The sequence below is a fragment of the Macaca mulatta genome, chromosome 2 (assembly GCF_049350105.2).
Source record: "Macaca mulatta isolate MMU2019108-1 chromosome 2, T2T-MMU8v2.0, whole genome shotgun sequence".
Taxonomy (NCBI): Eukaryota; Metazoa; Chordata; class Mammalia; order Primates; family Cercopithecidae; genus Macaca; species Macaca mulatta.
The window spans coordinates 100,468,994-100,483,089 of NC_133407.1; the positions used below are offsets into that span (position 1 = coordinate 100,468,994).

Genomic DNA, 14,096 nt, shown 5'->3' on the forward strand with positions numbered 1-14,096 from the left:
TTAAGGAGAATAGAATGCTCAGGGCATATTTCAAATTAGTTACTTTTTTCTTTCTCCTGTGGGAAATTAGGGGAATTTTCTCCTGTCTATACCCCGAGAACCTTGTGGGGCTGTAGGAGGTAAAGCTCATCCAACCCATCTAAGTATATGAGTCTCCCTTAGACTGGGTCCCCTTGGGGTTTTTAACTCTCAAACTGGTCCACACTGAGCCTCCAGGCATTTGTCAATTACAGTTTAAGTTTTTACACCCCAGTACTGACTCCAGCAATAGTCTTCTGCTGCTGGGCATCTGCTCCATTAAACTGTAAGTCTGTCTTCCTGTCTACATTTTTGGAGGCATGAGTTTGCCCTGTGACCTCAGTCTCTGATGTATCTAAGAAGAATTGTTGATTTTCAGACTTTTTTCCTGTTGTAAAGACAGAAGTGACAAGCTCCTTACATACGGAACTGGATAAGATTACATCCTGAAATTCCTTTACCTTCTGATGTCCAAAGCTTTTCCTGTATAGATGATCTCTTGATGTCCTGTTTATTAGCAAGATAGTGGCCCTGACTTACACTGTTATTACACCTCTGCCAGCAGGGGTAGTTGTTAGATGCAACAAAATTCAAAGGCCTGCTTGCCAAATAAACTTTCATGAGACTATTTGGGCAGTTTCACAATGTTTAGTCCCTTTGACAGTTGAGGAAAAACTGCTGTCTCTTTGACCCTCTGCTACCCTCGTCACGCCACCAAAAAGGAGGCCTAGCACTCTATTTGGACTCATTGGGCATTAGACAGTATGTACCTTACTTGGGCATTCTGTCTGGTCCTTCATATCAGCTAACCTGTAAATCAGCATCCTTTGAGTGGGGCTCTGAGTATCAGGTTGCGTTGGAACCTGTCCAGCTATCTGTGGCGCGGTCCCAGGAACCGCTATAACCCTAATGACTCCTTTGAACACTGTGATAGATGTTGTAGGTACATACAGGTTCAGGATTGTTATTTTCCTGGTGAATTATTCCTTTTGTTCCTATAAAATGACATTTTTACTCCTATAAAGTGACCTTTTTACTTCTATAAAGTGACCATTTTTACTCCTAGAAATGTTTTTGTTTTAAAGATAATTAGATCTTATTTGTTGTAAAGACAATTAGGTCTTAAATGTTTTATAAAGATAATTAAGATCTTATTTTACTATAGCTATACTGTCTAACCTTTGGTAAGCATATTTTTCATTGTGGCCTAATCTTTCAAGGCTCTTGGTTTTATTAGGGGGTTTCAGTTTTAGCTCCTAACCTTATATCGGCCCAGTGCCATGTTTTCTATTACCTGTGGATTTGAAAACCTGAGCCCCCTAGCCATTTGGCCAGTTTCGCTTTTCTGTCTCCCAGGGCTTACCTACTGCTCTACCTCTTAAGTGTCTCTTTCATTTCTGAACCTTGAGAATTTTTTCTTTACTTTGCATCTAGCTGTGTGATATTTTTCCCCTAATTTATCTAGCATCTCTTTGTGCTTGTAGCTAGGGAAGGGTGTGTTTTGGGTCAAGGGCCTATATAGTAGTGATGAAAGTTTGTCTTCCAATGCACAGTTTGCCATTTAGCTGGAATGGGAATTCTCTGATATTTTAAATCATAGACTTTCAGCCTGGGCTGCATATTGGAATATGGGAAACTTTAAGAAGTATTGATACCTGGGTCCACTGCCAGAAATTTATTTAATTGGTTTGGAGTGAGGCCTTGGCATTGGGACTTTTAAAAGTTCCCTAGGTAATTCTAATGTGCAGCCAAGGCTGAGACCATTACTTAAACTTTAGCAGTAACCAGCTCTGTAATACACTGATACCTAGGCTTAGGAGAAAGTTGTTGTATTGGGAAGCAGAGGCAGATATTTTTAGTATGTCTTGCTACTTCTCATATCTTCAAAGTCCACTTGTGATTTCAGGTGGATTTGTATGTCAGCCCTAGTGGATTAGGTAAAGTAATTTTCCTCTATTTCTACTGTGTTTTCTCTTTGACTTCTAGGCTTTAGAGGTTTTGAGTAGGATGAATAGGTCTCTAAATCAGACTTTCCTCTCTGTATCTACCCAAATATTTTTCCCATTAGAGAGGCTGGCTGTAACAGAAATGTTGGATATTTTTGTCAGTTTAAGATGCTTAAATGTAGTGTGTTTACAGCTTTGGTTTTGATTCATTGCTTTTCTTGACCTTTTTCAAGTTTTCCATAAATGGTGCCTATTGATGAGTAATAAAAATGTTATGGGCAGAAACTTGTGTTCTGTATTAATGAAAAGTCAAGCATGTCTACGATATTCCTTTTAATTTTAGAAGGAATGTGTAACTTTGGGGCAACAGTGACATGTGAGAAATGACATTAAGCAGTAAAAAGCAAAACTCTTCTTGCTACTTAAGAGTGGATGGAGGATTTAGCTTTTGGAGCTGCTGGTTTGCTTGATACTCTTTGTGGCCGAGTAAAAAAGTTCTTTAACTGGGGACTATATTGATTTCCAGATATTTAGTTACAAATCTTTTCCTTGAAAGGTTAGTTGTCCTGTTTTGAGGGCAGGCTGTGGTGTTTTTTATTGTCCAGTTAATTGTGCTATTCTGCTTTTACTCCTGGAAGCTAGTCTACAGATTACACTTTTGGTTTCAAAAGGAAACATGGATTGATTATCTGGGGAATTGATCAGGAAAAGTAGTCATTCAAAGTTTAGGCTCTGCTGAAAATGGATTATTGTCTCTTCATTTACGAAAGACTTGTAAATGAAAAACTTGTAAAACATGATTTGAGTAAGTAATATGTATATATGGCTTTAAAAATTCAAACAGCACAAAATGGTGTATGGTACAAAATAAGTCTTCTCAGCATCACTGATGTTAAATTATATTGATACCATATGCCTTTCCTATGATGTGATGAAAATGGCACCTTACTTTTATGGTTTTCCTTACAAAATCCCCTGACACCAATCTAACCATGAGAAAAACATTGTATATATTCCAGTGGAGGGGCATTCTACAAAATACTTGACCATTACTCCTCAAAACTGTCAAGATTCTCAAAAGCAAAGAAAATGTGAAAAACTCACAACCAAAAGGAGCCTAAGGAGACATGGCCGCTGAATATAATATAGTGTGTATCCTGGGCAGGATCCTGGGACCGAAAAAGGACATTGGATAAAAACTAAAGAAATCTGAGTAAACTGTGGACTTTATCTAATCGTGATATATGAATACTGGTTCATTTATTGTAGCAAAAGTACTATACTAATATGAGATGTTAATAATAAGGGAAACTAAGTGTGAGGTATGTAGGAACTCCTATGCACTAGCATCTCAACTTTTATGTAAATCTGAAACTGTCCTCAAACATAAACTATTAAGTCTTCTTCCTTTTATGAATCCACAATACCCTGGTCCAAAGGGAATCACTTGTTGCCATTTTCTTGTGACTCCTTTGAGAGATATTTTCTGTCAGTATAAACATAATGTATGTCTCTGTGTCATGTTTTTCTTTTAAAGAAAATACAAATGGCCACCTACTATATTTAGCATTCATTTTTCACTTAATAATGTATTTGGAGATAGTTCCATGTCAACATGTATGTTCATTAGTATTCATAGTAATTTATAGTTTAGGTGTATAACTGGTCTCCTTTTGATGGATAATTAGATTGTTCCCATTTTTTACCGTAACGTATTCGTTTATAACCCTGACGTTTGGAACAGAGTTAGGAGGTGGGGAGTGGGGATTGGGGAAGCAGGGAGGGAATAGTCTAGTATTTTTTAGTGTTTGGTTGGCATTTTTTCTTTCTTATTTTATACACTACTTTCTTTTTTCCCCCCCGAGAAGAGGATTTGAGGCAGGTCATCTCCTCAATGGTTATATAATATTTGTTACAAATTTAAATAGTTATTTAAATCTATTTGCAGAATAGCTCCTCCTATTTGAATAATGCCACCTATGTACTAATAATAATGCTAAGTAAGTACAGGTGACTATAGTAGTATATTAAGATACAGGCCCAGATATAGTTCATGGTGAAATACAGAAGGGAGACAGACCTAGAAATATGATCATATAATACACCTTGCTAACATTATAGTACAGCCTTCTGCAAAAACACAGAGGAGGGAGTGACTAAACTATATTTTCTTCCCCCATTGAGTTTTAGGTGAGCTCAGAAAAGGGAACTGGAAGTTAGTGGTTGACTCAGTTGGATGATCTTTGTCACAGAGGAAAGAGAATGTCCTCTATTCTCTTCTGTTTGTAGTGACTAGAATCTGAGACTAGATTCATGGAGTAAAACAGACTGGCCTGCACTCTGCTTAGTCAGCCTCTGGGAGAACTACCTATAAATTGCTTGGGTTTATAAGCAGTACAAAATACTCAGTAACATGTTTTCCTTATGCTTCAGTGTATATTCAGGAAAGGCATTGTATACCGTGGTATGATGCTGCTTCTGCACAGTTGTGAAACTCTTGTTCATTGTTTGCCAAGGAATGGTTATATCTAAACATGGAGGAAAACGGGGACAGGAATAGGATGAAGTGCTATGCTTTTTACTGGCTCCTTTTCATGACAAGACATTCTTCCATGAGCAGGCCTCGCTTTTCTTGTGTAGCTTCAAGGGCTGCCTTTCTTTTGCTTATTTGATTACGTTTACTTTTAATTACAAAATGACTGTATTCCCACAAGTTATTCAAATACTATTCCCTAGACTTCAATTCCATTAATCTCCACAAAAATCCCATTTGGCAAGGGAAAGGGGTGTGTTTGTGCAACATTAATGGTGTCGTATAAAATGCACTAGTCTCTTATTTGATTTGTTCATTTAATAATGTATGTTAGCATTTCGTGTCACAACGTGTTGATGGACATTATTCCATGGATGTAATAGAATTAATTTAACCTTTCTACTGTTGTTGGCTGTTACTAGTTTTTGTTTTTTATTACGAATAATGCTGTAGTAGAACCCTCTTGTACTTTCCTTATAAATTGTGAGAGTTCTAGGTTATCAAGAGATGGTTTTGCTACTCTTAGGATTTGGGGATTTTAAATTTTGCCAAAAACTTGTTTTTGCTGAAAAAAACCCAAAAAACTAAGTTGTAGATTTGAATGGATAGTATAATATTGTTTACATTGGGAGAAAATCCCAGATATGTCATCGGTATATATTCTATTAACCAGACTGATAACAGTTGAAAACTTTGGAGAGAGTACTTAGATTTGAGAATGATGGTCAAAGGGATTTTGGCTTTTTTAGTTGTGTTTAGGTTTTCAAAACAAGAATGTTTTTATATATTACTTGTTATGAATAGTTAAAACTATAGAGATGCCTGAGTAGTTTCCATCTTTTTGTTACGGGCATAGAATATTCCCTGTTTTCAGTTGCATACTGATGATTTTAAAAATTTGATAATTCACTGGGGTGTAGAAAAAAATATTTCAAAATGTAGAATTAGGCGAGGGTCACATTCTTTGGCCACTTTTATCCCAATCAAGAATATTTAATCACTTGTGTTTTCCAGATATTATCATAAGAACCTTTCTAGCTTTCTTTTTAATGTTTGGGTTCCTAGTACCAGTAACTAAAATTTTGCTATTAGTCTTAATATCCTTTAATATAAAATAGAACATTTAAATATTGCTAGTATTACATGAATATAGTCAACAATTGCTTAAATTATGTTACTTCAAAGAATAGGTATTTTTTGATACATAACTTTTTTTTTTTTTTTTTTTTAAGAGATGTGAAAGCTGGAAACATTCTTCTTGGAGAAGATGGCTCAGTACAGATTGCAGGTAATGATTAGTATTTCTTTTTATTTGATGTAATGGTCAGTAGAACCACATTACTTATCTTTTATGTTTCCTGAATCAGCATTCTCTCCTGTTCGCTGGACCGTCTCTATTCAAGATCCTCTGTTAACACATCATAGGATGCCACCGACTCTCAAGATACCTTCTCATACTCATCCTTCATTTCTGCTCTTAGACATTTTTTTCTGACCATTACTTGTTTCCTTCCAGCTATCTGCCTCTTACTTCCATTAAGGTCTTCTGCTATGGGTTCTCGTAGCATTCTGTACTTTCCTTTAAAGGAAAAGTAGTCAAGGATCTTCATTGTGTTTAAGAATAAATATGTTGTATAGAGACTATACAGAGCTGCTTCTGTCCTGGGGGAAATGGAGTATTTGTCAATTAGGAAAAAATGCCTGAGAAGTAGAAGTGCACTTTTGGCAGTTTCAGAGCTGAAGGGATAAGAGTTGCAGTCCAGGGCCTGCCAAAAGTGGCTATCCTGATGAAAACACCCCCTCCTCCAGGCTGAGACTCCAGAACGACTGTACCCAGGGATTGTCTAGCAAGCAGATCATCTGAGAAAACCTCAGCTTGGTCCCAGACTGCTAGAACAGTCAGGTGTTTGGCAGGAGGAAGATAATCACCCAAATCTTAAATTATTTCTTCATCTTTAAGAAGATAATTTAGGCGAACATCTTCGTGTCCATGAGGTAAGGAAATATTTTAACCAAGTCACATAAAGCTCTAATATAAAGGGAAAGATTGATAAATTTGACTCCTTTAAAATTAGCAACTTCTAGTTATCAAAAGAGGAACAAATGGTTTATTACTATTAACAGAGTAAAAAGGTAAACCACAGAGTAGAGAAGATATTTGCAGCATGAATAATTGTTAAAGGGCTCAAGTGTAGAGTGTATAAAGAACTCATTGAGAAAAATAAAAAAAAAAACTAAAAAAGTGGGCAGAAAACTGGCATAGGCACTTCCCAAATGAAGGTATCCAATTATAAATGTAGTAAAAGATGTTCAAGCTTACACTAGTAACTTGTTAAATGCAAAGTAAAATCACATTGTGATAACACATTAAATTGATTGGCCTGGCAAAAACATCTTGACAGTACTAATTGTTGATGTAGGTGTAAAGCAAGGAAAAAAGTCTCATTTCTGATGATGGGAATATAAATTGGTACAACCATTTTATTACAATTGAAGATATGCATGCTGTAAGACTTTGGCTCCTAGGTGTATAGCCTAGAGAAACTCACCCATATGTGTGCCACAGTGTTCATAATCATGACAAGTTTGAAATAATCCCAATGCCCTTTATTAGTAGAATGGATAAATAAATTGTCGTTAATTTATATACTGGAATACCTTTTTTTTTTTTTTTTGTGACAGTCTCGCTGTGTTGCCTAGGCTGGAGTGCAGTGGTACACTCTTGGCTCACTGCAGCCTCTGCCTTCCAGGTTCAAAGATTCTTGTGCCTCAGCCTCCCAAGTAGCTGGGATTACAGGCATGCACCACCCCACCCGACTAATTTTTGTATTTGTAGTAGAGACAGTGTTTCTCCATGTTGGCCAGGCTGGTCCCGAACTCCTGGCCTCAAGTGATTCTCCCACCTTGGCTTCCCAGAGTGCTGGGATTACAGGTGTGAGCCCAGCCTGTATACTGGAGTACTATATAATGATGAAAATGAGTAGAACTACAGCTACATACAAAAGCATTAATAAATCATAAAAATATAGGAGATGGAATGGACATGGGTTTCTTTGTCTAGTATGAGTGGCACCATGGCCTGCCACCTGCACAAAACAAGAATTTGGGAACAACTTTGCCTCCTGGCTCAGTCTTTTATTTTTATTTTTTTGTAGTGGTAAAATACACATAACATAAAATTTACCGTTTTAACCATTTTTAAGTGTATGGTTCTGTGGCATTAAATACATTCCTGTTGTGCAACTATCACCTCCATCTGTCTTCAGAACTAGTTCATCTTCCTTGACTGAAACTGTACCCACTAAAAAATAATTCTTCATTCCACCTCTCACCCCAGCCATGGGTGACCACCATTCTTCTTTTTGTCTCCATGAATTTAACTACTTTAAGTACCTAAGTGAACTCATACAGTATTTGTCCTTTTGTTATTGACTTTATTTCATTTTGTATAATGTCTTTAAGGTTCATGTTGCAGTGTCAGAATTTCATTACTTTTTAAAGCTGAATAATAATTCCATTGTATTTATATGCTGCATTTTGTTTATCCATTCATTCATCAATGGGCATTTGAATTGCTTCCACCTTTTGGTCATTGTGAATAATGCTGCTGTGAACACAAGTGTCCAAATAGCTGTCTGAGTTTCTTGCTTTCATTTCTTTTGGGTATATCCTCATAAGTAGAATTGCTGGATCATATAGCTATTCTATGTTTATGTTTTTGAGGAATTGGCCGTATTATTTTTCATAGCAACTGTACCATTTTACATTCCCACCAAGAGTGCACAAGAATCCAGTTTCTCCACATCCTCACCAACGCTTGTTAGTTTCTGGGTTTTTTGTTTTTTCAGGTGGTAGCCATTCTAAGGGATGTAAGGTGGTATCTATCCCATTGTGGTTTTGATTTGTATTTCCCTATTGATTAAGTGATGTTGAACGTTTTTTCATGTACTTATTGGCCATTTGTATATCTTCTTTGAAGAAATAACTCCTTAATTCTTTTGCCCATTTTTAAATTGGAGTGTTTGGTTTTGTTGTTGTTGTTGAATTGCAGAAGTTCTTTACATATTTTGGATGTCAATCCCTTATCAGATATATGATTTGCAAAATACTTTCTCCCAGTCTGTGGGTTGCCTTTCATTCTGTTGATAGTGACCTTTGATGCACAAAAGTTTTAAAATTTTGATTATCTACTTTTTCTTTTGTTGCCTGAAATTTGGTATTATATCTCAGAAATCATTGCTAACTCCAGTGTCATGAAGCTTTTCTCCTATGTTTTAAGTGTTTTATAGTTTAGGGGCTTCTAGTTTTTTCATACCTTATTACAGATAACACTTATTTTAATGTATTATAATTGCCTGATTCCACCTTCTGTATTAGAAGTTGCACAAATGGGGGGACATTTTCTTCCTTGATCATTACTTTTGATCCTGTCACATAGTAGGCACCAAAGTCCACCTTGTACTTTAATTGAAATTTTGTTAACGGAGGAACTAAATGATTTTTTTCACATCGAAGTTACTCTTTCTCTTTAGTTGGCAATTTAAAACGAAAGGCAAATGGCATTTTTGCTCTTTGGTTTCTGTTTTTAACTTTATGGTTAGATTGATTATGTCTCCGTGGCATTGTGGCTGTGCAGGTTATTTAACAAGAATATTTTGGTAAAGTGGATATTCTCACTTACATTCCTTAGCTAAATGTTTTAACTAGTCTTCAGGGTTCATTTGGAAACAAGCAGAGGTATACCAGCTGAAGATACAAAAATTCTGGATCATTATTAAGTTCTGGATTTAAAATTCTGACTATTTTAAAGCTACTTGAAGGTTTTTAGTAGGTTTTAAAAAGTAAAAACTCTTCATAATTGAACCTAAAAAATATGTTGTATATATATAAGCTGTTTGAGTCTTTATCATATTTAAGTATTTTAAGGCATGGCTTTGCCTCTCTGGTTAGTGATAAGAATACCTAATACTTGTTGAGTGTTTAGTATTAAAATATATTACAGGGACTGCTCCAAGTATATTATTAACTCATTTAATCCTTAACAACAACCTTGTTAGTAAGTACTGTTGTTGCCTCCTTTTTACAGATGAAGAAATTGTAGCACAAAGATTGAAAATACCTGCCCAAGTTCAACTGACTAGTGGCAGAGCTGAATGCACTAAATGTACTTTTTTTCCCTTCAAATGCACTTCAAATTGTTTACTTTGTTATTGTTGTTACAAATGGAACAACATTTTAAAATTCTTAGATATTTGCCAGTTTAGGAGTATTGAAAACTGTTATGATGATGATGATGATTATTATTATTATTTTAGAGAAAGTATCTTGCTCTGTCACCCAGGCCAGAGTGCAGTGGTACGAATGTGGCTCACTGCAGCCTCAAACTTGTAGGCTCAAGCAGTCCTCCTACCTCAGCTACCCAAGTAACTAGGACTACAGGTGCCCGCCACCACGCCCAGCTAATTTTCTATTTTTTGTAGAGATGGGGTCTCACTGTGTTGCCCAGGCTGGTCTTGATCTCTTGGCCTCAAGTGATCCTCCTGCCTCAGCTTCCCAAAGTATTGGGATTACAGAAATGAGCCACTGTGCCCAGTCAAGATTATTATGTTTTTTTTTTCATAATTCTAAGTACATTCAGACAAGATTATTGTTTTTAAAACTGTACTGTATAGACTTGCTATTTTTAAAACTACTGTATAGACAAGCAATTATTTTAAATAATTGCTTAAAAATGGCAGAATTCATAGGCTTCTGAATCTGGAATTTTAAAGTTTGCCATTCTGAAATTATCCTTCTCACAATCGGGTTGTCCATAATTTATTGTATTTTCAAATTTATTTCTAATTTCATAATTTCTGTTTTATAATTTTATTTTCAATTTGAAAATAGAATAAATTATGGACAAATACACACTCATTTTACATAATGCAGAGTATTCTGGAATGGGCACAAAACAAAAGGGGAGTCAGAAAAGGTATGTAAAAGTTGGATAAGTTGTGCCTCAGTATATTAGTTAAAGTTCTTTTGGTTGTATTGGGAATTATCAGTGACTGACTTAACAAAGCAGGAATTTTTAAAATACACTAGGAAGTACACAGAATTAAAAAAATCAGCTGAACAGCTAAGCCTCAGAATAGGCAGGAACCCAGTTGTGCGGGTGACCTTCAGGATGCTGTTAGCATGGCTTAGCTCCAGTGACCCTTAATTTCTTTGTCTTTCCATTCAAGCTTCACATTTCTAGGAGACTAAGATAGGCCTACCTTGGATTAAGGTGTCTAACCCTGGCTCAAATCAGGTATGCCCAGGGTCAAGGTGAGAGAGTACAGATACACACCCAGGGCTATTTACAGAAAAGGGAGGATCATGGTGAGGCAGGCAGTCCTCCTTATCAGTGACTGGTACTTTGGCTTCAGCATTGTGGGATAAAATCTTTGTAGAGAAAATCCTGAGGCTTAGAGAGGTGAACTAAGTTTACCCATGTCATACATCTACTAAGAGGTGTAGTTAGGATATGTATTTAGAATTATGAACTCTAATTTATTTGGGGCTGAGTTCTTGAGAGCTCTTTGAATACTAAGCTAAAAAGGTTGGATTTCATTCTGTAGGAGTTTCTGAGCTGAAAGGGCCATGTCAAAGTGATAATTTAAAAATGAATGGATAAATGAATCCGATAGTGGTATGTAGAATGGATTAGAGCAAGGGGGAAAATCTGAGAAGATGATGATATGTGGGAGTGGAGAGGAATGGAGTGAGGCAGCTGCTAAGCTATGTCTTTTTTGTTTTTTTGTTTTGTAAAGATGAGGTCTCCCTATGTTGCCTAGGCTGTTCTTGAACTCCCAGGCTCAAGTGAGCCTCCTGCCTTGGCCTCCCAGAGTGTTGGGATTATAGGTATGAGCCACTGTTCCTAGTCTAAGCTATGTCTTAATTTAGTCAAGAAGTTCAGCAAAAAGATAAGAAATTATCATGCTTTTTATTTATATATAGGATGGTCACTACATTATATTGTTTTCCTATTCATTTATGATAGTTGATGCACTTTAAATACCTTGCTGTTGTATTCTATTTCAGACTTTGGGGTTAGTGCTTTTTTAGCAACTGGTGGTGATATTACCCGAAATAAAGTGAGAAAGACCTTTGTTGGCACTCCTTGTTGGATGGCACCTGAAGTTATGGAACAGGTACCGTGTCTTTTTTCAATTTTAAATGGGTTAGGGCTTTGTTTTAAAACTCAAAAAACTTAATAGTGTTTGCTTTTCTTTGGCATACCAGGTTAGCTTTGGGAAACATGTCCCTGTTCCTTGGGTAGGATTTTAGTCCACCCTTGAAAACACAACAACAAAAACACTCTAGAACTTTGCAAAGGATGTATGAAACTCAGCAATAATATAATTGAGGTTTGTTTTAATAATTTTATTAGTACAAATTATACCAATTTTTACATACAGATTTATTGGTTTAATGATTTCTAAATTATGTCCAGTTTTGTTTCCTAAGCCTCCATATAATTGTTTCTAGTTCTTAATAGATGCTTCACATAAATGCCTTATAGGTATATCAAACTCAGTATGCTACAAACCGAATTCATTTTTACTCTGTTTTAATCACCTGTATTCACCCTGTTGGTGAGGGAAGGATTCCCACTGTAAAGTTATAGGAATGGCTGAACATACAACACCTGACACTGGACAGATGAGATTGACAGCTGTCTATTAGTCACATATACTCATAGCCTAGGGGAGGAGGATACTGCATGCCATGCAGGACCAGCAGAGTTGCACTTACTAACAGAATGAACGAGAAGGGGCTTTGGAGACAGGCTTTGTAGTACCAGCAGATTGCGATGCCCCTTGGTTTCCATGAGAAGATAAGACTGGCTGACAGGGAACCGAAATCTGCTTGTCGGGCAAGCAGGAACTGTACCTGGTCCTTTGATAAGGAGGATTGTTGGACTAGGAGACATTATCTGCAAGAGCAGAGTGGGGAGGGGAACTTGTACTTAGGTCACTAGAGGCCCTTCAGTTTTACCAGATGGCAAGGCAGCACATACTATGGATCCTTAATTTTAGGTCTTACACACTACACACTCCCCAAACCTATTTCTCCTATATTGCTTAGGATAGAAAATTAAAATTTATAGCCATGTAATGTGCTGGTGACAGTATATAAGTAGAGAAATTTGGCAACATATTCACTGTAAAAAGTTTAAAAGTATTCACAACCTTCGTTAACTTTTTCATTATAGAAATTAAGGTGATAATACCACAATACAGATCCTTTGGAAAACAAAAAAGCTACCGCACTACAAAACATTTTGTTTTAATTCTTTCTAGTATTTTACTGTTTGTAAAAGTTTCAGGATGTATGAGCAATTTTGTGTTTTTTTCTTCATGTTTTATCAGAAATGTTTTTTATATTTTCACATAGAATTAATAAATATTGCTTTTAATTGACTGTAATTTTTAAAAAAATCATACTTAACAATTTCTTCACTGTTGGTGAACATTCAGGTTGTGTATTATTACCAAATATGTTTAGAGTTTGCCTACTTTATTTTATTGGTTTAAAGCTTATGAACACTTTCATTGTTCTTGGTACACATTAGAGGTAGCTTTTTTGTTTGTTTATTTTTAGAGACAGAGTCTTGCTCTGTCACCCAGTCTGGAGTACAGTGGTGCCATCATGGCTTACTGCAGCCTTGAACTCCTGGGCTCAAGCTAGCCTGCTGAGCAGCTGGACTGCAGGTGTATGTCACCGCTCCTAGCTAATTAAAACAGCTTTTTTTTTGTGGAGATGGGGTCTCACCATGTTGCCCAGGCTGGTCTTGAACTCCTGGCCTCAAGCCCACATCATTCTCCCACCTCAGCCTCTCAAAGTGCTGGGATTACAGGCAGGAGCCACTGTACCCGGCCTCAGAAGCTAATTTTTTTTTTTTTTTTTGAGGTGGAGTTTCGCTCTTGTTGCCCAGGCTGGAGTGCAATGGCATGATCTCGGCTCACCACAACCTCCACCTCCCAGGTTCAAGCGATTCTCCTGCCTCAGCCTCCCGAATAGTTGGAATTACAGGCACGTACCACTGTGCCCGGCTAATTTTTTTTTTTTTTTTTCTTTTAATAGTGATGGAGTTTCTCCGTGTTGGTGAGGCTGGTCTTGAACTCCCAACCTCAGGTGATTTGCCTGCCTTAGCCTCCCAAAGTGCTGGGATTACAAGCGTGAGCCTCTGTGCCTGGCCAGAAGCTAACTTTTAAAAGTCCTTTTGTGCTGGTAAAAATAATGATGCAAATCTGTTTTGCAGGTCCGAGGTTATGATTTCAAAGCTGATATTTGGAGTTTTGGAATTACAGCAATTGAATTGGCCACGGGGGCAGCTCCTTACCATAAATATCCACCAATGAAGGTGAGGCTTGTATTCCAAATACTACCCCAGCTCAAGTCCCAGTTCCTTTTCAGAGCCATTTGCAAGTTTTTAAAATTTTTTTTATTGTGGTAAAATACGCAGATCATAAAATTGACCACCATCTTTAACCATTTGGAGTATATCGTTCAATGGTATTAAATGCATTCATAATGTTGTGCAGTTGTCACCACCATCTTTATCCAAG

General features: G+C 36.7%; 1 protein-coding gene across 6 annotated transcripts in view; it reads left to right on the forward strand.

The window, feature by feature from the left end:
- OXSR1 (oxidative stress responsive kinase 1) overlaps positions 1-14,096 on the forward strand; it is a 93,773-nt gene that overhangs the window by 47,650 nt on the left and 32,027 nt on the right. For all 6 annotated transcript variants that reach the window (XM_077990139.1, XM_077990140.1, XM_077990141.1 and 3 more), the window contains 3 exon segments: positions 5,730-5,785; positions 11,566-11,675; positions 13,790-13,891. In XM_077990139.1, coding sequence (XP_077846265.1) covers positions 5,730-5,785; positions 11,566-11,675; positions 13,790-13,891 — 268 coding nt within the window.